Source organism: Scleropages formosus, chromosome 2, assembly GCF_900964775.1.
Source record: "Scleropages formosus chromosome 2, fSclFor1.1, whole genome shotgun sequence".
NCBI classification, from domain to species: Eukaryota; Metazoa; Chordata; class Actinopteri; order Osteoglossiformes; family Osteoglossidae; genus Scleropages; species Scleropages formosus.
Window position 1 is genome coordinate 20,689,252 of NC_041807.1, and position 25,100 is coordinate 20,714,351.

A 25,100-nucleotide genomic window follows, 5' to 3' on the forward strand; every position below is an offset into this window, starting at 1 on the left:
CCATGCAATGTCAACGACATTAATTAAAATATTTCAGCTGAAAAGCTGCTACAAGTCTTCTTTTGGGTTCAGTGAGTTTTCTTTTTAATGAAGATGAGCTAATTTTAGTGTGAAGCTGACCATCTATGTCTATAAATAAGGTCATTATGTTCATGAATTCCAGAACCCCAGAGAAAGTGCAGCTGGCATGGCCAACATGGGCAGCAGGACTGTGGGAAATCAACCTGCAGTGCACAACAGTGGGGCCCATGTTACTGGTCCAGGCTTGAGATGACTTCCGCACGAAGGAGAGCACAGGCAGCGTGTATTCCGGCACACCCATATCAGGCCACTGGGTATAGTGGTACTGCACCACTGTTCGCTCATGACTCCGCCCCTTTTGAGAACCCTAGGAAGGAGGAGTCCAGAAGACAGACTCAAATTCCACATCTTTGCAAAAAATGTCTGAGTATCGAAAAGTTGGACTTCATTCTTTGCACAAACTTCTAGACGGGATACCGGTAAAACGAGGTACATGGCAAAAAAATAATTTTTTACATGAAATACTGTATACTTACTAAATGCCACAGACTTGCAATGCTGTTGTAAAATTTAGGGATTGTTGCATTAAAGCTTTTCCACAAAGTGCTTTAGAAAGAAACTCATAGAGAAAAGCAACAGACCTTCTTGACATTGGTGTTTCTCAGGACAAATGTTCTAACGGTATAGTAGGACAGCATGCTGGTACTCTTCACGGTCACAAGGAAACAGCCGTACTCTTCCTGGCTCTCCAAGGGCCAGTACTGGTCACACTTCCTCTGAGGAACATGCCCAGGTAGAACACTGATGAGTCATCACCTGAGCAGCGCTGGTGTCAACCGTTGTCTTGCGCTCATAGCGTTTAGCTCAACAGCAAAGTAGACAGACTTGGCGATACGGGGCCACGTGGGCACTGAAGAATGAGCGCTCACCCTGCCCTTCTCCACCAGGTTGGTGATCATGACGATCACTCCCACGTTCTGCTCCCAGATCATGCGCCAGAAGTCCTCCATGCTGCACTTAAGCGGGCCCTGCGTGGCAATGTACGCTCTGGGTTTGTTAAAGCCCTGTGGAGTAAACATTTGGGTTGTCACAAGACCCCATCTTACATACACTTAGTTTTTGCATTTTTGTCGCTTTTAGAGCCAATTAAAGTGAGGGATCATGCTCTCGAAACACCCGTCCAGATTTTCGTCCTAATTTTTCCCCGCCTGTTCCTTGCTGGCTGAGTTCGGGACTAGAGCTCATAAATGCCTATGGAGATGCCATTAGCACAGCACTGCATCCCAAGTAGGATTAAGCACCTCATTCTGGATCGCTACAGTGTGACAGTGACTCCAGATGACATCGCTGATGATGTCTGCAGGTGCATTGCAACATGTGCGATATTACAAAAGCTGATGAAAAGTGAAACGTGAAGGAGGCACTCGTACGAGGACCACGAAGCCACTAATTCAGGTTACACGCAATGACCAGACAGATGATATCTGACTGCACAGAGAGGCCAGAAATTTCCCATTTTGTTACCGCAGTTCATTAGAAAGGTCCACAAGATTTTTTTGGGGGGGGGAAAAAAAAAAAAAAAAAAAAAAAAAAAAAAAACACATTTTAAACTGGCAAAGCAAAGACAACGATAGAGTGAGGAGGCACTTACATCAACATAGTTGGCATTAATGTAGTCTCCACCCTTCCCATCTTTGTCAGTACTGGTTGAGAGTCGAACCCGACTGTGTTCATCTGAAGTGGAACATAAAGAGGAAAAACTATAGTGTGTGTGTGTGTGTGTGAGAGGAAGAGAGCGAAAGAGAGAGAGTGAGAGTGAAAGAGAGAGAGAGAGTGAGTAACATACAGGCTAAGATGTTGGCGTATCGGTTCTTGTTCTTGTTGTCCGAATGGCCAGAGCTTTCCGAGGTTATTCCCAAATCCACCGTGCATGCCTGTACTTCCTGAAAATTCAAGAAAGTTTTGTCATCGTCAGTGAACCTGAGCTCAGTCAGCATCACACATACACAGGGTGAGTAATGGGACACCACACACACACACACACACACTAATGCTAAAGCTACACTAAGTGTGAAACGAATGAGGAGCATCTTACCTGGTAACCCTCTTTTAATATCTATGGGGGAGGAGTGAGAATGCAGAAAGCAAGCGATGAAACTTCACAACAGCCAGTAAACAAAACGGAGCAAACATGACACATGCTGGGCAAAAGAAATGAACCGTCTCAAGGCGTTCGTTCGCTCGCCGAATGGGGGGGGGCGTAAAAGAAGAGACACGGGGACGGGAGACGTGCCTTCCTGCGCTATGACCAAGCCAGGCAGAAGCGGAGATCATGGAACCGACATGCCAAGGCGCGACACAAACAGCACAAGGTACAACGGGCATCATAACCTATCAGCGCACCACACAGCATCGCGACGGCGAAAATCTGTGCGCTCTTGGGTTTTCAAGCCTGTTTTTAATTCTCTTCGCACCACGTCGCCTCAGAAGTGACGGGAAGACGTAAAACAAAGCGTCTCCGAAGATGTGATACTAAGGTTGTGTACGGACGGTAAAAGTTGGTGAAAGCTCGTCTTAGCGTCTTCATGCTCGAAGCAAAAAGCGTCAGTTTGTCCTGGACCGAAACAGCAGCAATGAGGCCCGGCGGTGACTAAATTTTAAATCATGTGACGAGGACCCTCGATACTTCTGATGGCGAGTCTAGAGAGCCCTGTAGGGATCTCTGCCGCTACATGATGACGGCAGCACGTTGTGCGAGTTGCGTGTATCTCGAAGCTTACCTCGAACTCTTGCGAGAAGGTGTTGCTCTGGTGCAGGTCTGCCACATGCTTGACAAACTGCTTCAGAGACAGAGCTTCGTGATCGTCTGGAAAAAGACCACGGTCGATATGAAAAGCGGTTAACGTAAACACGTCGACGTTTAACGGCTCGTCAACTGCGCGCGCGTCCTCGAGCGGACCGGCGTTTCTGAGCCTGCCTCTCGCGTTCTCCGAACACGTTACCTGCGGTCGTAAGCATGGGCGTGGGTGGCGTGGAGATGACCCTTGGGGACGCGTTGTCCTCTATGTAGAAGTGAGCCGTTTGAAAGCACTTCCTGTAAGACATAAGGACCTTCACTGAGGAGAAGGAGAACAGTCCCGACGGGGCGCCGCTTCACACCGGTCGAGTCCCATCGCTACCTACGATGCTGAAGCAGCACACACACACACACAACATGCTGCCTAAAGTAAAAAAACCAGCGAGAATAAGCAACGTGACGAGTGTTCAAGGAAACGCACAATTTCCATTCAGCAATAACAATGTTTACTGTGAACACACATCGCCCTGGGTCTAGCCATCAGCTCCCATTATTTCTAATTTACTTGGGGGCGGACAGGACATAAACAAAAGGCCCTGGTCCTGGAGACTGGAACCATGGGTGTGCTGTTCTCATCTTTCCCTTCCTTTATTTTTCACGCAGCTTTTCTGCGGAAGAGTATAACGTGGGAATTCAGTACGAGTATCAGTAGAACTAAAGGATATAGCCCGGTTATAGCCGGGCAGATCCCGGTATGGGAGAAACTCGCAAATCGCTCACTGAAAGCCGAGTTTGGCAGGTTTCTCAGCTCTCCTTTCCGCATGAGGAACCATAACTGTGGTTATACGGGTTCAGAGAAGACAGGAAGTCGATTTTCTGCCCCTATGATGTTGCCTGATCTTGCTTCCCGCAAGGCTCACGGTGGCACCAGCACGCAGTGTTTCTGGGAGCCAACGACTGCATACTGCACCTGATGATATCAGCAACCTTGGACGCTGAATTTAGCTTCGATAGATTGCAGCTGAGTCTTGACAGTAGTACTGCTCTTTTTTTCTATTAGACTTCTCCACATCGGTCCGGTCACCCCGGGTAGGAGTTTGTCAGCCACTGGTACTTGGACCCCGAGAGGCTTATTTTTCTCCCATTGGTTGTGATTGGGAGCTTTTTGTTTTCCTCTCCTCAACTGCCAGCTGCCAGTTAAATGTACCTACTGCTTCTTACACCCTGCAACACCGGATCATTCCCAGTAACTTTGCTCAGTGCTCTGTAAAACAGAGCAGAACTGATTTGAAAACCGAATGCACAGACCCTCTCGGACGTAGCTGTAGGACGTCTTTGCGTTCGCCACGATTGTAACAATTCATGTAGCAGCTGAATTTATGATAACTGACACTGTGCACTGCCTTGGACAAAAGACTAACTAAAAAAGGGCTGCAACAGTAATAAGATTTTTGGATTCGGTTGGGTTTGTTGGGAGTTGGGTTTCGAAGGTGACCTTGAGGGTCTGGCTGAGGGTGTGACTGACTAAGCAGCGTCCTGTAGCGTATCTAGCACTGTAAGTCAGCTTGGATAAGAGGTGTGGGCCAAATACCGCAGAGTGTTCACAGTAAGTCGCTTTGGCGGAAAGACTGCTTGTTGGGTTTACCTCCAGTAAATGAGGATGGCCACCAGCACCAGCAAACACAGGAAGGTGAGGGTGGACACCACGGCCAGCGGCACAACGGCTCTCTGCTCTCCGTCTCCACGGCCCACCACGCCGACGCGGGACTCGTGGCTGCTGTTGCTGGCCTCTACACACACCGAGAACATGGGTCACATCACGGCGGCACACAACCACGGGTAATGCGATGCTCAGAGAAGTTCTGCGAAGCTCTCTGGTGCCCGACACAAACGGCTTCGGGAGACACGCACACGCACACCACGCAAATGATCATCACAACTTCAAGGCCAGCACACAATCAAGGTCACACACGTGGCATCTAAGGCACAGCACATGTCCAGCACACGAGAACACGTTATCGTTTTTTGCCCATGTAGCAAAGTGACGAGCGTTTGCAAACCGGTGAGAGAATAGGAGGAGGAGAAGATGGCAGGGAGAAGGAAGGCCTGTAAACGCAGCTCTCGGAAAGTTGAAAAACATTCACGGGAGTCCAGTGTGCGTCGGTCTGCGCTTGAACGCACTAGTGAACACGGCTATGCAAGAGAGCAAGAGGACAAACACACTCCAGCAGGGAGCAAAAACAAACACGCGTCACCGCAAATACAACTTCGCTAGATAACTCCCCAAAAAACACAGGTATATTCCTCTCAGATGTGCACACGTTTTTAAAATCACATTTCGCATTCTAAATAACAGCCTGAGTGATTTTTAGGATACACTATAGGATGTTAAAGAACCAGCAGTGTGAGAGAACAGTTCTGTTTCCACTTGTGGACGGACAGCACCGCCAACGTCGGTCATTCAGATGTTGGTTTAAGCTCTGGCACGATGAATTAAAAACAACTAGATTTAATAAATAAAAAGATCGGAAGACCCGAGAGGCTGGACCCCAAATGAAGGAGCATTAAAATCAAATACTGGAGGCGTTTCGAGAATCCGACCTCCTCTCTAACAACGAAAGGCGGCGTCACGTGCGCAAAAACCACGTTCTCATTTGGCGTCCAAGAGTGTCCCAAAGAAAGGAATCTGTAATTTTATAATTGATACCTGTGGGGTGACAGAGGGGAAGAGCTTCCCAGAAAACTGATTGCAGTTGCTTTCTCTCTGGATATAATTCATGGAAGTTTACGATCCCTCATAATTAACATTTATGAATTATAATTATTACGATTAATTGTTTATTAACCAAGTACAGGTGCAAAAATAAGCTAAGCCCAATTTGCACTGGTAGAATCCAGCATGTAAATCACAGTCATTTACTTATTTTATACATTTAAAAGTTAACATTTAGATTTTATAAGATTAATATTCTGTACAAGAAAAACGACCGTCCCTGTAACGGTCACACATTCAATCTGCACTGTACCAGCACGCGTTGCTCATTTATATATTAATTTCCTCACATTTTCACGTAGGCTGCCAATAACCCTTGATCCTTCACTGCATGTCTCTTTGGGTTCATTTACTAATCTAGGGAAGAAGGGGGTGTAAAGTTCACCTTGAGGTGAGATGTGAGGGTAAAATGGTTAAGGATCCCTGATCCCATGGAGCCTTCTTATTGCCCTCATGCCATTTCAGTTCAGATTCAGACTCCACACGTTGCCGAAAGCCCTTCTGGCGGAAGGTTCCCAAAATCCCCACTCACCTCATTACGGCAGCGTCCTGCGTGCGGTTCTTGCTGCTGACGGGTAAAGCTCACCATGCTTTCTACATATGCAAGCTCATTAGACCCACTACATACTAGTCCTTTGAGAGAAAGTTACGGGTCATGCGTGAGCCACACGTGGTTTGTTAGTTAGTACAGTTAGGTGTCTCTTGTGCAGTTATGCGAGCCACGCGGCGTGCCCGACGTCGCCGGGACTCGGCTGCAACGCACACCTACGGCGGAGCATGCTTCGTGACGCACGTATGTACAGAGACATGCACATGATGACACTCCAATGGACACCAGGGAAAGTTTCACATGATCCATGCAATGAGAGCTGACAGGAGTTGCCGAGGTCTTTTGGACCTGGGAGCTACAACACAGTTAGATCTACAGCCGCGCAAAATGGCCACGGTGGTCACACCGGAGGTTTAATACACGTTAGGTGACGTTACTACTCAAGAAGCACCCCAAACCTTACCTTACTCATGTGTCACTGGAATTTAGACACGCAGACGCGCTTTAACTTTCTGCAGATTTAGACAGAGCAGTTAGTCATTCCGTTACCCGCCGCCGTTCCACACTCTGTCTTCGGCTCTCGGGCGCCAGGACTCTTTGTCGGACCCTTGACTTGACTTGCCATCGTTTGCCTAGACTGCATCACCCTCTTGTGGGCGATGAGGGCACTACGGGACAGCGAGCGTTACCTGGCTCCGGAGTGTCTTCCGCCTCCCTGCCCGCGGAATCAAAGGCCAAAGCCGTGTCGTTCTCACGGTGACTTCCCAGAAGGCCCTGTCCCGACCCGCTCTCCTCTGACCCGGCACCCAGCGACCACGCGCTAGAGCCCACGTGCTGCTGCCCCTCCGTGGAAACCGCGGTCTCCTTGATGCTCTTGGGGTAAAATGAGGACGTGTGATCAGCGGCAGCTCTGTCCTTCGTTCCCTCAGCTCTCGTCCCGGGTGCGTCGGGCGGCACGGCAGACGCGTCGAACTCAAACGGGTCCACGGAGTGCCTTCTCTCCCATCCAGGATGAACGTCCAAGGGCTCCTCGTGAAAGGCACAAGACCCCGAAGCACTATCGTCTACCTGTGCTCCCGGGTAGAGCGGGCTGCTGGAGCTCAGGTCCGAGGAGGTGGCGGGGGGCGGGGTGGGGAAGTTAGAGGGTGCGAGCAAAGTGAAAACCGACACGCTGCTGGGATCGCTGGCAGCAGCGGTTGAAACCGAAACGTACGCGTCGGTGAAAGGGTCAAAGGGCGCTCTGGGCAGAGAGGCCAGAGGGGGGTAGGCAGATGGGAGAGAGTCGCTGGGGCCCATCGGGGTGTGATCCAGGAGAGTTGTCGAGCTCAGTGACAGGGACGCGTGGAGCTCCGCCACACCGCCAGAGGACGAGGGGCCTGCTTCGGCTACAGCGTCGGCCAGAGCGTAAGCAGAGCCACCAGAAGGCGGCAGGATGGAAACGGAGTCCATCGTAAGGTCCAAACCGTGGACACGCGACAACCAGACACCAGTGGGTGTCGGAACGGCCGAGGGGTACAAACGGAGACCGCCGCCCAGGCTGGTGACGGAGGATCGAGGATCATCGTGTGCCGACGACGGTTCCGCCGTGTAGCTAACTCCGCTGCGCTGGTCTCCGTGGAGATCGGTACCATCAGCAGCAGACCAGCGCGATCCCGCACCGATGCCCGGAAACGAAGCCGAAGGTTCGAACGCACTGTCGAAAAGCGAGGCGGTGCGGACTTGGGACGAGGCGAGCGTTCCCGGAGACGTGTAGAGACGAGTTCGGTCCTGTGCAGAAGCGGAGAACGCAAACTGCGCAGCGGCAGATGAATGAGGTAAAGTTTGAAGGGGTAAAGCGCGACTAGACATGAGTAGCAGATCACCGGTGGCCAGAGACGCCGAGCTCGACAACCCGTCACCATCCTCACCATCGACACCAGCGCCAGCACCGCTGGAGACACCGGCTGCCTCCCAGACAGACGCTGCAGCGGAGGGGGGTGATGGTGCGGAGGAGAGGGGTCGCAGGGAAGGACCATCAACAGACGGCAGCGTCATTGACGCTCGGATGACGTTCCACGTCTGGTCAGACGCGCCCTGACCACTAGAGGACCAATCGGGGAGGGTCTCCGACATCTCACCGGGGGAGGGGGTTGACACAGCTACAGCATGCAAGCGGGTGACAGGTCCAGCGTGGAACTCGGGGGTCAGTGTGTCACACACAGACAAGGGGGGGGTGGCTGCCTCACCGTTGAACGCTGGCTGCGTGGTCTGAGAGAAAGGACCGCCGACGGTGGAAGTGGACGTGAAAGGACCGTCAGGCCTCGTAGGCCGCAGCGGGACCTCCGCCAGGGCGGGGCCAGGGGTCACAGGGGGCAGGGACTCAGCTAGTGGAGTTGCGTCGGGCACCGGGCGCTCCCCGGCGGCAGCGGTGGTGCTGGCTCCGCCCACTGCGGACACCTCAGAGCGCTCGGGGGGACAGGTGGACGCCGGGGCCGCCGCGCCACCCTTGGAGGTGGGCGTAACCTTAGCGGAAGGGGGCTGGCCTCGGGGGGTCGTGGCAGTCCCGCTGACGGATGGTCTCCTGCCGGTCGTCCAGGCCGTGGGCCGCGGGCTCGAGCGAGGCCAGGGGGTCTCCTCCGTGGTCTCTTTGTGATGTGGGGGGGCGTCCGGGGTTCTTTGACCTCGCTGCTCGGATGGAGCGGTGGTCGAAACCACCAACACCTTCGTCGATGCCGTCGGCGGGAGGGTCACCTGACAAAGGGACAAAGCACAAGTCGGGCAGGTTGGACATCTCCGTCTGGGGTGTCCTGTCCACGAGTACACACGAAACATGAACCCAGCGACCCAGATGTGCAGGCAACGCAACGGCAAGGTACTTGCCCCACATCGCTCCAGCGAAATTACCCAGCCGCGTGAATAATTTTAACTTAACATCGTAAGTCGCTTCGGAGAAAAGCGTCAGAGTAAAAGATTCTCACAGAACAGAATAAATCGAGGGGTGCGTATTATTAACGCTTTACTCGTTGTGACGTCGTGCTGAAAATGACATTGTAGTTTCAAACAAAACCAGTTACGATTGGGACAGATTTGCAGTCCCAGTTATTTTCGCAAGATGAGGAGCCGGTGTTGATGCCCCTAGTTTGTGTAACAGGAGTAAATTTCCTAGGAGTACTTAATGAAACTGAAAATCTGTTGTCACCGCGTTAAAACCGAGTCTTCTGTTCACACACTGAGGACACGCAGCGCGGCAGCGTTCGGCGGATGATAAACACCTTAAAGTCGCCGCCCATCTCAGGGGGTTCTGGAAAGGGGTCAGGATCAGACTCTGGAGAAAAAAAGGCAAGAGGTCATCAGCAGGGTCATAGTGCCTGTGCTCAGTGAGCAGTGAAGTCCCAGTACCAAGTACTCAGTACTCATTACCCAGTACCCAGTACCGCACACCTGCTGGAAAGCACAGAACAGCATTGTTGACTTTGGGGAGACTAGCTTTGAGCAGCGTGACACCAGCATAACAAATATCACACCATATTTCATATTTGGGCTCGGCACCATAGTGCAACGAGTTACTCGGGCAATTTCCGTATCCGAAATTTCGGAATCTGCTGTCAGGAAAGGATTCATTTCCTACATCGGGGAATTACTACGTTGCAAATCAATCCATTCAAGGCGCCGTTCCTTATGAAAGCCAGACATCCGCAAAGCTTGCACTGCTCTTACTGCAGTTTGAGCACAGAAATAAGCGTTATTTGTGTGAAGAGCAGTTAAGAGCGCAGTGTCGAGCCTCTGGACTGAACATGAGGTACAGAGAGCAGGGAAAGCCAAGGGTCACCTCGGGTCACAAAGGTGACACTTCCCGGTCACCTGAAGCCAATGAAGAACGAGTACAGATAGGAAAGCGGACCCCCAGGACGGACGGACAGACGGACGGGAGGGAGGGGGGTCTTACCTGGCTGACGGCACTGGACACGCCTTTCATCCCGTGCGTTTGTTACACCTCGGCAGGGGGTGGTCGGGGTGCAGCGGAACGAACTCATTCGTGTCTGACACACATCCTTAATTTCATCATCAGCTCATCGTCAGCATCAACACCGACACGTCGAACATGGTCCGAGTGAGCGAGGACTCCAGACACACACACACACACGTAATGATGTGTGTGGAGCAGCTTATTGACAGTATTTCCAGGGTCACAATCCACAAACCGTTTGAACAGCGATGTCGCACAGAACGCGGGGAAGGAGACACCAGAGGAAAAGTGCTCTTTCCAACCCTAACCCTACATGACTTCATCCGTTACAAAAAAGACAGAAAACATCTGAACAGCCGCGTAAAAGACCACATGCAGCGGCGTGTGGCAGAGACACACTGGACACGTACAGGCCTCACATTTACGAAGGGGATGAGGAGAGAGCGAGAGAGAGAGAGAAAGAGAGAGAGAGAGAGAGAGAGAGAGAGAGAGAGAGAGCGCTCGCCCTTCATCAAGAAGTGCCACACTGGGAAATCCCAGCGGGAGAAACGGCATCACATCGAAGAACCAGCTGCAGTGCTGGTGAAAGGAGCCCCTTGTGTGGAAACAATGGTGGATTCGGAGATTCGGAGTCATGAGCAGCGCAGAACCAGTGACACACACATCGGGCGTCCTTCGCACTTGTACAACATCCCACACGCCAGTCGCGCTGCTTTTTCAGATCGACAGCAACTCGCTCGCAAAACAGAGACCTCGAGGGCAATTCCATCTGCGGCGTCCAACATCAGAGCAACAACATCAGTACAGCGCAGCACAACATGCAGCCCCCCCCCCCCCCCCCCCCACACACACACACACACACACGTGACCACGTCACTCCTGGCGCAGCTCTTACCCGGGTCGTCCAGAGGCATGTCGACGATGAGCCGGTCACTGACACGGCCACGCAGGCCATTGACGCACACGGCGACCACCTGCACCACGTAGCTGCTGTTAGCCAGGAGGTCTGCAATTATCGCCCCCTGCGGTAAAACAGGGTACAAAGAGAGTGACGGGCTAACACCTCGTACAACTGAGTGACCAGAGCAGTGCGTTCGCTCAGTCTGGGACGAGGCGCCTAATAACTGGGCAACGGGCAAAATTGAAAATCAACTTTGCTGCACGATAAAGACACAATTTTATTAGAAAAATTAAGATCTGCTGCCTTAAATATGATGCAAACGCAGTACGACGCATCACCGCCTGTCTTTCAAATGTGGCACAGCGAGTGGGGCTGCTGTCTCACAGCGCCTGGGTGGTGTGAAAGGACGTGGGTTTGATCCCCACTCAGTCCGTGTGGAGTTTGCATGCTCTCCCTGGGTCTGTGTGGGTTTCCTGCGGGTGCTCTGGTTTCCTCCCACACTCCAAACACATGTTGTTCAAGTTCACCCCTAGTGTGTGAGTGACAGAGAGAGTGTGCTCCGCTGATGTATGGATGAGTGACCCAGAGTAAGTAGTGTATCTAGCAGTGTAAGTCACCTTGGGGAATAAGGTGTGTGGGCTGGTAACACTACATAGAGTTCATTGGACGTCGCTTTGGAGAAAAGCGTCTGCTAAATAGAAGTACACGCTGCAGCTTCATGTAGGCGTAAACAGGGTAAAAACAGCACACAGTAAACCAGTGTATACAACATATTTCTGCACAGATATATTTGTATCTATTTGTGCCCTTAAGCAACTTTTCAGTTTTCAGTCATTAAAAAAAAAAAAAAAAACATTTGTGTGTGAGTTTTATTTTGCCTTCTTCCTGACCTGAACGTGTCTGTGTGTAAAACATTTTTGTCACATGTATCTATGGGCTCCTTAACCACTTTAGCGTCACGGGTCCAAGTGGTGCTGCTCCAGTACAGTCCTTGTCAGAGGGAATGAAACGCGGGCGGTCGAGCGCAACCGCAGGCTGTCCGCTTGTCTAGTTACTGTCCGGAAGTGCGACATTACCACGTCCTGGTCGCCGTCCGTCAGGTACTCCAGCCGGGCCGGGTGCGCCCCCCGCAGATCCTGGTAGGTGACGGCGTACCTCTCGATGCTGATGTCGTACACGGCCCGCGGGCGCTCCCACACCACCAGCACACTCGTGTAGTTGTAGGGCTCCGCCTGGACGTTCTGCGGCTCCGAGCTGCAGGCTGCACCCCCCCCCGGGAGCAAAGAGAACAAGAGTCACGCCGCATCGCTGGGCTCCGCCCCCGTTCCTCAAAGCCGCCCGAGCCTGCTGCGCATCACGGGTTCGAATTGACCGGAGAAACTCCAAACCTTCCCCCGCCCACGGCGACGTTCACGACCTCCCGTTTCATAGAGGGTTTAAGCGGCCGAGCACCGGTACCGTGGCACAGCGGGTCGCGCTCCAATCTCATGGCGGCTGGGCTGCGCAACTGGATGTGGGTTTGATCCCCACTCAGCGTGCGTGGAGTTTGCACGTTTGCCGTGTGTGTGTGTGTGTGTGTGGATTGCCTCACGCAGCCCAAAGACACGTGATACAGGGGAATTGGTGACTCTAAAGTGCTCATAGTGCGTGTGTCACGTTGCTCTGCTGTACAGATGTTTGAATGAGCGCAGTTACTGTACAGTAGAGCATCTAACACTGCAAGTCACCCGAGACAGAGGCATGGGGTAAACACAGTAAATCACCGTGCAGCACTCTGAAGAAAGTGCCGCTAAATGAATGAACGTGACGGCAGGACAACAGCGGACACACGCGGGAAACACACCATGCCTGCTGACAGTTGAAGATTCTTACAGTAAATTCCAGCCGTATGTCCTATGATGGGGACGCAGTGGGTTGGACCGGGTCCTCCTCTCCGGTGGGTCTGGGGTTCAAGTCCCGCTTGGGGTGCCTTGCGATGGACTGGTGTCCCGTCCTGGGTGTGTCCCCTCCCCCTCCGGCCTTACGCCCTGAGTTGACGGGTAGGCTCCGGTTCCCCGCGACCCCGTATGGGACGAGCGGTTCAGAAAATGTGTGTGTGTGTGTCCTATGATCTGGTGCTACAGTATTAATTATGCATGTTGACGTTGCTCATTTATCAGTTTCAACACTCTCTGCCTCTGATAAATCGGGAAGGAGCAACGCGGAGGAGCGGAGTCCAGCTCGGACACAAGAGGGCCGATGCAGGAGCCTCTTGTCGGAACAGCGCAGAAAACACCAGCAAAGGAAAGAGAACAAGATATAAAGACGCACGCTGCCGACAGAACCCATATTTTCGATAAATTCATTTATATCCATCGGCGCATTTCGCATTTGAGGGCAAAGGAAGAGCTGCGGTTGGCGAAGGACCATTTAAATCACTTTAGCTGAACTATTTACATTTGAAAAGGTGACAAAATAATGGGGTTCAGTTTAGGTCAGTTAGCACGGTTGCCTAGCAACGCAGAGTCGCATCCAACAGAGACAACGCAAATGTTTGATGGACATTCAGGCTCTCGCCCTTTTTCTGCACCTTCTCACTGCTCGGCGTAGTTCCGCAGGAGGACCGTTCCCCGCCCGGCGCGGAGCCACTCGGAGACTCAGACACCTCAAAGACGGACGACACTCAGAATTTGGGAAGAACCCCTTCAATGTGTCTTTTTAATGCGCTAAACCCGTGAATCCCAACCCAGTGGGAGCACATACTGTACAGGGCTGCGGGAAAGTGTCCTCAGCTTTACCACAAAATGGCTATTTAACGAGAAAGAGCCTTTCTCATCTGACATAACAGGTGTGTAATTATAATAATAATTATAATAATAGTGGGGGCGCGGTGGCGCAGTGGGTTTGCCCGGGTCCTGCTCGCCGGTGGGTCTGGGGTTCGAGCCCCGCTTGGGGCGCCTTGCGACGGACTGGCGTCCCGTCCTGGGTGCGTCCCCTCCCCCTCCGGCCTTACGCCCTGTATTGCCGGGTTAGGCTCCGGCCCCCCGCGACCCCCGCTTTGGGACAAGCGGTTTCTGACAATGTGTGTATGTATAATAATAATCAATAGAAGTTTCAGATGTAGTAAGTGGGTAATGACCAATTCCATATGTAGCTTGAGAGGAAATCGTGCATGTAGCAGAAACACAGAAGTAGTGCAGGTGCAAAAATAAGTGAACCCCAAGTTGCATCGGTTAAACCAGGTATGTAAGTAGAGTCAGGGCTGTAAATCATAATCATTCAGACATTCAGCTTCATTTTAAGATTTAACATTTCAATTTTATATGTCTATTTTAATATTGGATGTACGTTGAACTGAAGAGCGTCATGGCACGTGAGCGGCGCGAGCGCACCGGAAAGCCTGTCAGTTAAACATGGTGAGTTAAAGGAAAGTGTGTTGAGAAGGGGGGGGGCACGACATGCTCAAAGCTCCTCTGCAGGGCGGGGGCGAAACCAGGGCCCCTCAGACGCCGTCCCCTGCGATTCCTAACCTTCGGCCCGCCGGGATACCCACCCGCGGCGTGGAGCTCCTCCGTGCCCGTGTAGGACCCGAACACCTGGCCCACGAACTGCTGCTGCTGCTGACGGAAGTTGTTCTGCAGGTAGTCCGTGAGCATGACGTAGCCGGCCTGCTGCATGGTCATCACCTCGCAGAAGACCTCCAGCTGGGACGGCGGAGACAGAGAGAGACGCGCAAGGCTCGTCACAAAGGTCCCGCTCGCGGTCGCTCGTCGGGGCCACGCGCGGCGCCTGAAGAGACGACGTGCCGGAGGACGCCGGGTTACTCCTGACAGCAGATGGGGAGGTGAATTATTGATGGGCTCCGCCTGCTTTCTACACGAGGCTTTTCCCCAGAGACGTCGAGAACGCATTTTGAGGGCTATTTTTAAGAGTTTGCGATTTCCGGCCGCGCGCAAGGGCTGAGGGTGGAGCTCTGCCGGCGGAGCTCTGCCGGCGCGACAGCCCCAGGTCTCACGCACGTCCAGAAAGCAGAGCGGCATCTACACGGACAACACGGCGGTAAAAGCGAGGAGAGAAAGGAGTCGTCGCGGCCGGGCTGTCGTCCCCTTAGAGATGGGGAGGGGTGTGAGCTCGGCGGAAAACGCTGGAAGCGTATCGGGGACAGCGGCTCGCTCCCCTTCTCTCGGGCCGGGAGGGAAGGAGGCGCTGAGGTACATCGGTGATCACGTGACACCTGCAGGGGTATCGCTCCGCACGACAGCGGTTGCCAGGTAGGTCAAGTCCAGACAGCCCGCTGACCGCCAGCGGTCGAGGTTGGGCCACAACAAGAGCACCGCGAACGGACGAGCTGGGCGGCGATAATAATAAATAGGGAACCTCGACCCTTCACCTTCTTCACTCGGTTTAAAGAAGAGCAGTTCCCCGAAAATAATAAAAAGCTAAATGTCAGTTTAAAAAAAATTCTAAAAAGAAATTATTTAAATTTCTCCCACTTGGAAAAAGTGACCTTCGCTCTGTGTAATAATTCCAGTGAATTCTGGAATATGCGGACACCCTTCGGGAAGTTATTAAAGTGCTGCATCATGGTTGTACCTCTGATTTACTGCAACCTTTCCACCCTGAGTCCTCGCTACAGCTATGCGGACATACCTGCAGTTCCTCAGCGAACTGCCTACAAAGCCAATAATTTTTTTAAATGTAAAAGTTTAAAAATATTAAAAAAAGAAAAAAAAAACTGACCGCATCCATGAAGCTTTTCGAAATCACGGCCGCAAGAGTAGTGGCAAATATAGGAATATACAGCATGTTAAAGCTTCATTAATGTGTGGGAGAGTTTTTTTTTTTTTTTTTTTTTTTTTTTTTTTTTGAAGTCTGCATTTGGAATATAGGTAAGAATGATTTTTTTTAAATTTCATTATATTTGCCATTTATTCCTTTCTTCTTTTACTGTAATCTATAAATGAATACAGGAATATGTTAAAAACTCGTTTCTTTTCTTTTTTTAATCTCTACTGTCTACAAAGCAATGCAAGCGATCTGTGGAAATTTCACACGGGGTCCGGCATAGAGCTTAACTTGTGGTTCGGCAGCCCCGCTGCGTTGTGGCTGGCGCCCCCCGTACCCTGACTCGTACCCTCACCGTACCCCGTGGTGCTGCCCGACTCCGCGAGCTGAGTGGAACCCGAGCGGAAGAGCCACTCACCTGAGCGTCGGAGATGGACACGGTGTTTCTGAACACGATCCACTCCACGGTCTCGGAGCACGGCGGCGTGGTCAGGGATCCGTTGTACGTGTAGTATTTCTCCGTGCTCTCGGGCAGGAGGCTCAGCATGGAGAAGGGTCTCAGAGTACCGCTCTTACCTTGGAGCACAGGAGCACGGACACATGTTACCGGAGTACGATGCGGTAGGTGGACAGACAACAGCTCCCCGTCCCTCGCTTTCTGCTGCACAACGAGCGTAAAAAACCCGCAGCCCGCCGCCAAGGGTCCGAACAGCTTTGTGCTCACCAGAAGAAGAGTGGAGTCACGTACCGTATCTGCTCGCCGAGTTCACGCCGTCGATAATTGCCCCGTAGTTGGTGTTGTCCACAGCACCGGCCTGCAGGGGACAAGTTTGCCCACGATACGATGACAAGTTTCACAAGACACATTAGAGCCGCTGCCTCGAACCCAAAGGTCTCAGGTTTGAATCCCACCTCCAGCTGTAGTACCCTTGAGCAAGGTACTTACCCTAAATTGCTCCAGTAAAATGACCCAGCTGTATAAACGGGTAAATCATTCTAAGCTGCTTTGGAGAAAAGCGTCAGACAGACTAGTAAATGTAAAATATGTCCAACGTCAGACCGCGATATGTATTTTTTCAGTCGGTTATGTTGCGCTGAAAGGTGTGCGGAAGCCGAGTAAAAGTGCTTCCTCCTTCGCTTCCACGTGGTTGACACGTCCCCTATGTCTAAGTGTCCTGTGTTGTCCACGCTAGGCCTGATGGGAGATAAAAGCTCCTCCTAGGTGGCAGCACTGGCCTCAGGCTCTGTTTTCACCCACCGCATCAACCCCCCGCTGCACTGAGCCTGCGCTCGTAGACAACACCCCTGCGGCCAATCCCATTTCCGTTCTGCTCCCCGCTCTCCATCCCCAAGTGACCCCTGCAATAAGCGATCGTTCTGATTCGTTTCCCAGCATGCTTTGCTATGGATGAGAGACCGGCTGCTGTACGGGATCCTTCTGGGACCAAGCGTCGACTGGGGAGCGACACACACTTCAGAATACCGACAGCAGGTCAATTTGCGTTCTTGGAGAATGTGTTTGCATAAGCTATGGCTTTAGTTTGACACCGAGAGGCTGGAACACACACATACTCCCACACGCGAACACACACATACTCCTACACGCATACACACACGAAATGGGACTCCGTCCATTCGTTTACTCTGGGCCTTACAAACACACAGTTCCTCCAGCTAACATCTTAAACCCTCAACCACCATGGTCCCCTCAGCAAAGACCTCCTGCCCCCCCGGAGCCTCTACTGAGCTCAGAAGCATGACCAGGGCTTAGGTTCTAGCTCATCTCGCAGTGATGTTCCCCTCAAAGGTAGATGCCTGGTAAAAGCAACCCAGAGGAACACATCGTTTTAACATATTTTAAATATTCATGGATAGACGCGTCTTTTTTTGGCTTGACTGGAATCTCCTGGTGTTTCGGGAAGCAAAAATAGGCGTGAGCCACCCACGTTCCTTCTCTTCCCGAAGATTCAGCAGCAATCCACCAGAGCCGCACACACACACACTGCAGCAACCCTGGCCAGTGTGTGTGTGTGTTTGTGTTTGCGTGTGCACGACCCCAGCAGAAAGAGTGCGCCCACCTCAAACAGGACAGCCAACGCCGTGATCTTTCCGCCTTCTTTCAATGCGTCATCGATAGAGTCGAATTTGTGAGCTTCGTAACAGTAAATCTGCATCTGCGAGAGAGAAGACATTGACAGCTGGGAAGATGCAAAAATCCCAAATCCCTGATGTTCGCTCTGCGATGTAGACGCTCCTTCTTCAACTGATGTACTGCAGCCCCTCATTGAAGCCTTTTCCACTTTTCAGAACGACGCCATAGTGCCCTTTCATTGTTGGTCCATATGTGATGATCAGTGTAAACGGCGGAGACTGCAGTGTAGAACGTTCACTGTAATAATCGCCGTAAAGTGCGGCTATTGGAGCGGTGAGAGATGATCCCCAAGGGGGGGTTTCTGGTGAGATGCAGTGGGTGCGAGTACCTCCAAGGGGAACTTGACGCCACTGAGGCTGTGCTCCGAGCCATCAGACGAAGCGTTGCACCTGCCCCAGTGGAACGTGATCTTTCCCACTCGGAAGGTAGACCGTAGCCCCCCTCCGCTCACGTGGTAGTGGCCATTGAGGCTTATGGCAACTGTAAGAGACCAACCAACCAAGTAACCAACTGACAAACCATACATCCATCCAACTAACCAACAAACCATCCATCTGCATCCATCCATACACACACTCTTTGGAAGCATGCGCATATGTAAAAGCTGTGCAGAAAGGAGGCAGGTAATCAGTCATGTGACACATCCCTTTCGCACCCTGCTCCCTCATTCAGTATCATCACAAAGCTCCAGTTAGATAACAACCTGTGATTTCCCATCGTGAAAGACTTAAGGATTTATGGATGAGCGCGACTACTATGCACATCTTAAATGCTACTGCCCTTCTGATTTAACTTCTCTCATGAGATCATGTTCTCCAGCCTGACTAGCCTACAGCCCTCGACCTCCCACACAACGGCAGGCCTACCTGTCTTCCCGTCATTGCGAATGACTGTGTTTTCTGGTGTCGCCTTATCCCACCCCTCCAGCCTCAGCTTCTGGAAGTCCACTTTGACCTGGACGAAGTCCTCCTCAATGTCGATGGGGGACTGTCTGGCATTGTTGCATGCTGGGTACTTCTTTTGCCAGTTCTTTTGGTTTAAAGTTCCTGAGGGTGGAATTACGGTGCACAATACATCGGTCACATGCTCACAGCTAAATGACAATTAATGCAACCCTTTTGCTTATGGTTCAGCACAAGCAAAATGTGGACTCAGTATTCTCTTCCTTGCCCATTCCCTCGGGTTTCCTACAGCGGAGCGTAAAACGAGCGGTAGAGACGTACAGTAAACCCCACAGTGAGAGTAAAACCCCAAAGCACAAGTACTGGTGTCCAGAGAGCAGTGCTGATTTTTCTCAGGTAGCCAGAGGCAATGATGACACAGAAATGAATACAAAAGGACGGAGTGAAAAAGATGGGACAAGTGGGAAGCTGGCAGAGCATCAGAAACACAGCTTGTATGTAACAAGTGACTAAGGAGACGTTTTCTTTTCTCTTATTTCATATTTTGGCGAATTTCGTATCTGACAGTGGATTAACAAACAAAACAACTTAATGAATTTAGTACCTTAGTGCCACCATTTTTTACAGTCTTCTAAGCACAGAACCAAGGATGCCTATATATGATCTCTAAATGATCACGGACCACATATTAAATAGTAAAGTGCAGAGCAAACACTTATCGGTGTAGTGCATCAGTACCATTACAAGAAGATACTAATGGAAAAGAAAAGTATAAAATATGAATGAAGCTGTACTGGTGCATTTAAATATATTTAGATGTACAATTCGTCTGAAACCCAATTTCCTCTGTAGGCGGTAGAGATAAATGAGGTCACTTGGAATTCTGGGCCTCTGCCATTTCCATGTCAATGGCTACACTCCACAAAGGGGGACAGACTTGGGTACAAATTGGATTCTACCACCAGTTGTCATGTTGCCATATTTTCCTCTCACTAGAGGCATCATAATTAGCATGATTAAGACACATCTTTACGGACAAAAGGATAGAAGAATCATCTGCATGGACAACAAGGCAATATAAAACATCCCCCAAGTAAGGAAACTTAAATGCCTCAAAGCACACCATTACCTGGGTGCCCAATATATTACACTTTAGACTATTACCTCTGCACACATTATGAAATTTGCAAATAAAGGCATTCCTCAATTCACAAATTCTCTTTATCCAAAAGCTTCTGTACAACTGTTTCTGGCATTTCTTTAATTTCCAGATGTCACGCCTCAGACAGCGCGACCCGCCCCTGCACCAACTGACGACCATTGACGGGCAATAAAAGGAGCAGCTTGCCGGAAGACAGACCACGGAACCTCACTTGTGCACCGCTTTCCTAGACCTCTCGCTCTGTTGCTTGCCTGTTGTTCCCGACTCCCTGTTCCCAGTCCCTAGTGCGCAACCCCGGCTCCCTGACCTCCGCTCGTCTCTTCAACTTCCGATTACTAGTAGAACCCCCTGGATGATGTCTGTGCCTTGGCTGACCCTCGCTCGGACCTCGACCTGTCTCTTGTCTTGCCTTTCAATAAAATAGCACCTGCACTTCAGTCCGGTCTCCTGTGGCGTCCTTTGGGACAATGACACCAGAATAAAAAAAAAAAAAAAATCAGTATCACAAAATGTATGCAAGGCGTATCCAAAAAACTCTTAAAAGTTTTGTGAGTGAAGCGAAAGTGCAGTAATGTACTGTCGTTGGCACTAGTGTACCATCAGCTGTTTCTTGTTGGTTTCTTGTCTTGTGTTCACTTTGTTTCCATGAGTTCGTGCAGTGTCAGTGCAACAATGACTGCCAAGCCGCCTCCCTCCTCCACCCACCACAACTTACAGTCAGCTGTTCCATTCACTTTCTGAGGACAGTAAATTGTCTTATTTTAAATGTTCCAAACTTATTTTTTATTATTGAATGTTTGCTGTCTACTGGATATAAGGAAAACACAGTGAGCTTCCGAAATAAAGTGCCTGGAAACACACCCATTAATGACCTTATTAAGTGTTTTATAATCGTTAAGTGTTTTATATTGTGCTGAAATCATGGGTTGATAGTTATAGGAAAATTAGTTTAGGACTTTAGGATTTATATCATGCAGAAATTGTGTCTTGATAGTTTTGCAGCTGCATACAGATAAAACAGATGTTCTTTGTTTCTATTTTGCCGTGTCCAGCACCCAACAGCACAATAAAGACAGGTTGTAGCGTACAGGTGTTTCGCAGCGATCTAGTGATCCTTAGGAAAATTGTTTCGGGGATTTTGGGTAGGCTGGGACTGCATTATTATTGATCACATTTAAAATAATGGGAAATAGGCTTTCAGTACAGTACTTGAAATTTTCAGGAATGGATTGATTTAGTAAATCGAATGATCAGCCATCAGTGTGAAGAGTGAATAAATCTCTTGTTGTGGATTCCGTGTGTCACCTGTGCCCTATTACATTGCGAGACGCTCCCAGATGAACCATTTACCATGTTTAATGTGCGACTGTGCTGGCCCACTCTTCCTACGGACGCGGTTTCAGCTTAGTACCTCCTTGCCGAGTCCCGTTCTGAGTATTCCCGCGATGCTGAGGTCTGTATAACAGAGTGACTGAGAGCATCAGAGTGGGACCCTGAGGGCCTGTGAAGTACTGCCTCCTGTCAGCACTACACATTCATTACTACTACTAGTGAGTCCAACAGCACTCACGGGAAGAGGCTCCACATGGAAAGCGGGGAATTTTTGGCCGTGCACGCGGCATTAGTAAACACAGCGAGCAGTGTGTGCGTGTGCGTGCGTGCGTGCGTGCATGTTTGCGTGCATGTTTTCTTTCTGACACGCAAGACTATAACTGGAAACACCGCTGGGTGTAAACAACGCACAGTAACGTGTGTGCGGCGTCAGAGTTAGTGCCGCACAGGTCTTGCCCTTAATCTAAGCCTAGACTAAACAAAGGATCAGAGCAGTGATTGACAGAGGAGGGTGTCCTCGCCTATTAGCTGCTTGGTGGGGATCTGGAGTAGGAGTGGGTTTTATGGGGGATAACCACCAAATAAGGGCTCAGGATAATCCTGTTGAAGGCCTTTAAAAGAATACTGGAAAAAAGGATACATAGAACCACACTCGCAGTCGTCATCGTATTTATTACTGCTTGGAATCAAAGGTGTGAAATTGAAACAAAAACACATTTCAGCCTCAGGCCTTCTTCAGCATGTAAGGACATTGATGGAACATATAAATAAATAGAAAATGTACGATCTCACGCTCACACTCCTCTCAAGAAACAGGGAAGTCAGTGGACAGAAAGCGATATACATAATGGCACATGACTGGACAGCAGAAGACACACAGATGAATGGATTAGGAGATTTCGTTACAGTACTGCACAGTACCATTAGTCATTTCACCCGTGCAATATGCACGATAAAGCAAATACGGGAAACCATGCGCAAGTTGACCGAAATAGCGTTATTTTTTCGGACGGATGCATTTTGGCAAGATGTCTTCACCAGCGCCGCCAAAATGCATCTGTCCCATAAAAAATAAAATTATTTCGGGAAACTAGTATATGTTCTTCCAGCTTTGCCTCAATTTAAATAAACCGGGGGGGATCCGAACGCCCAAGTCCTTTACTTGATTAGGCTTAGAGCACGTCTGCTGTTTTTCCGTTTCGTAAACGACACTATTGTAGTGCAAAACAGAGCCTTGCGAGTGACGGTAAATCTAGTGACATGAGCAAAGACACTTGGGCCAGTATTAATGGCGGAAAAAATAGCAAAAACGAGAAGCGATGACGAGCATAGCTCCAAATTAAGATTAAAATATCAATTAAAATAAGCATGTTGGGGAAACACCCTCATTCATACCCAGGAGGGTTACTGTGGTAAACACGTTGAGATACTGTGTTTTGTTTTGGAGGCGGCACTCAACACCATCATTTCTCGAGTTTCTTTTGTGACACACACACACACACACTGACTGAAACCACCTGTCCCAGGCAGGGTCGCAGCGAGCCGGAGCCTAACCCGGCAACACAGGGCGTAAGGCCGGAGGGGGAGGGGACACACCCAGGACGGGACGCCAGTGCATCGCAGGGCACCCGAAGCAGGACTCGAACCCCAGACCCGCCGCATAGCGGACCTGGTCAAACCTGCCGCGCCGCCGCACCCCCCGGGAGCGGTAACTGTTCCGGACGAAGTGCCTCCAAGACGCGAGCGCATTCCTCCCCGACACCATACCACGAATTGCTGCACGGGGCGTTACAGCAGCGCCCTACGGGGCACAAAGGCGCACGAAGCAGGCGTCGGTGGGTTGCATTTCTGCGCGAGCGCTCTCCGTGCGCATAACAGCACGCGTACGTACGTCAGCGGTGCGGTGCTCAACTCATAACTGCGCGCTCATTAGTTGCCCGAGGGACAGAAACACTCGGGACGTCCGCTCATAGGCAGCACCCGGCGTTTTGTTTTCACGTTCAAATTGCTAACCTTTAAGAGGCTATTACAGGTACGGGTATTACACGTATGCGCATAGAGGTCAAGCAGGTTTTTCAGAAGCAAAACGTGTCTAGAAGAAGATCTCAGCCCCGTTCTGATGCTTCCAGCAGCTTTTCGTGCGATTTCAGCACAGCTCAGGCTCCGGCCGTGTTAGTCACGGGTAATGGGCGCAACGGCCATCCTGTCAAAGGGTGCTTCCGTGCTCTTCTCGAACATGAAAACTACGGTAAATGCAAATCGCTTCCTTATCATTTACATTTACATTTATTTATTTAGCAGACGCTTTTCTCCAAAGCGACTTCCAACGGACTCTGTGTAGCGTTATGAGCCCACGCACCTTATTCACCGCGGTATCTTACACTGCTAGATACACTACTTACACTGGGTCACTCAATGGGTCACTTTTTACTGTTACTTTCCTTTAAGAACTTATGGTAAATGCTTGCAGAAGATGAAATCCTCCAGTGTTTCGTACAGTTTGAAGTTATCATTTCAACTCGAACGTTGGGGCCTTTTATGTGATTTTGTTCAGTTTTTTTTTTTTTTAATTCACTTTCCCAGAAACTCTTTTTTTAGTGTAAAAAAACAAACAACAAACTCCTACGCAGGCAGTTTCCCTTTCTTTAACAAACTGGGTTCTGTACCCAGAGCCAGATCAGACGCCTTACAGAAAACACGCTGCCAATTGTGGCTTTACGGTCATTATCTGAGACGGGATTAAAGCAAACAACGCAAAGCTCAGAGCGGCAAGAGCTTGAACGGTCCCCCCTCGCCGGTCCGTCCTCCTCGGCAGACGACGTTCTCCGCAAAGCGCCGTCCGACAGACCGGAGCAAAACTCCATCTCATTGCGATGATCCATCTCATTCTCTGTCCGCCCCCGAGGCCGATTTTTTAAAATCAGTTTCCCTCCAGGTCAAAAGGACGTGGAAAAAGGAGAGCTAAAGGAAAGCTGAAACTACAGTCGACATTGATAGATTGATTTTTATTTCTTATTACACTTATGTATTTTTCATAACCTTTTCCAATTCACAAATTACACACGCTTTCTGAAACTGCTTGTCCCAAGTGGGGCCGGGCGAACCGGAGCCTAACCCGGCAACGCAGGGCGCGAGGCCGCAGGGGGAAGGGACACACCTAGGGTGGGACGCCAGTCCGTCACAGGGCACCCCAAGCGGAACTCGAACCCCAGACCCACCGGAGAGCAGGACCTAGTCAAAGCCGCTGCACCACCGTGCCCCCCTTCACAAATTACTGCATTCGTAATTTTTTATTATTTTGCCTAGTTCAAGTATTCACTTTCTTTCATATCTGTGTAGTATTTATGTTTATGAAATGTCTTTTTCTGTTGTGTTGTCATCCCTACTGTAATACATCCACATGTCCTGTATATGAAACATTTAAATAAATTTAAGCTGAAGACCAAACAATTTTTTAACTGTCTAAACAATTAACTGTTTCCACTTTTAGCAATTTTAATTTGACTGGACAAAGCCACGAGAAGGTTTTTTTTTTTTTTCCTTTTCTACAAATGCAATATTGTCGCTTCATCTCCTTGTCAGTTGTGATTTTCTCACGCTTCCACATCGCAACCGCCAAAAGGACGGGACATTAGCAGGGCGAGCGGTTATTCGAGGGGGAATCCTTCGCAGGGTTCACCAGCATGTAGTTGTGACCGAAGCCCTGGGGGGCCACGTGAACCGCGGCACAGTTAACGAGAGCGCAGGCTGCGGGCAAACGCTACCCTCACGACAGATGGGGAGCAGGCAGGCTGGAGCCA

The 25,100-nt window shown here is 50.4% G+C and overlaps 1 protein-coding gene and 1 long non-coding RNA gene across 5 annotated transcripts in view; one reads left to right on the forward strand and one right to left on the reverse strand.

The window, feature by feature from the left end:
• ptprz1a (protein tyrosine phosphatase receptor type Z1a) overlaps nt 1-25,100 on the reverse strand; it is a 43,424-nt gene that overhangs the window by 4,256 nt on the left and 14,068 nt on the right. Inside the window, exons 3-21 of one of the 4 annotated variants that reach the window (XM_018747491.2) lie at nt 18,771-18,950; nt 18,233-18,384; nt 17,831-17,926; nt 16,501-16,567; nt 16,171-16,328; nt 14,521-14,671; nt 12,065-12,249; nt 10,983-11,109; nt 9,393-9,445; nt 6,831-8,871; nt 4,464-4,608; nt 3,024-3,115; nt 2,802-2,887; nt 2,117-2,137; nt 1,868-1,964; nt 1,673-1,755; nt 951-1,085; nt 663-797; nt 225-388 (exon numbers count right to left, since the gene is read on the reverse strand). In XM_018747491.2, coding sequence (XP_018603007.2) covers nt 225-388; nt 663-797; nt 951-1,085; nt 1,673-1,755; nt 1,868-1,964; nt 2,117-2,137; nt 2,802-2,887; nt 3,024-3,115; nt 4,464-4,608; nt 6,831-8,871; nt 9,393-9,445; nt 10,983-11,109; nt 12,065-12,249; nt 14,521-14,671; nt 16,171-16,328; nt 16,501-16,567; nt 17,831-17,926; nt 18,233-18,384; nt 18,771-18,950 — 4,168 coding nt within the window. The remainder of the gene's footprint in view (nt 1-224; nt 389-662; nt 798-950; nt 1,086-1,672; nt 1,756-1,867; nt 1,965-2,116; nt 2,138-2,801; nt 2,888-3,023; nt 3,116-4,463; nt 4,609-6,830; nt 8,872-9,392; nt 9,446-10,982; nt 11,110-12,064; nt 12,250-14,520; nt 14,672-16,170; nt 16,329-16,500; nt 16,568-17,830; nt 17,927-18,232; nt 18,385-18,770; nt 18,951-25,100) is intronic. The other 3 variants (XM_029249892.1, XM_029249891.1, XM_029249893.1) reach the window with 3 other exon arrangements.
• LOC114909876 (uncharacterized) lies at nt 14,593-20,137 on the forward strand. Its single transcript, XR_003797434.1, has 2 exons — nt 14,593-15,238; nt 20,078-20,137. It is a non-coding gene; the product is annotated as an uncharacterized LOC114909876 (long non-coding RNA).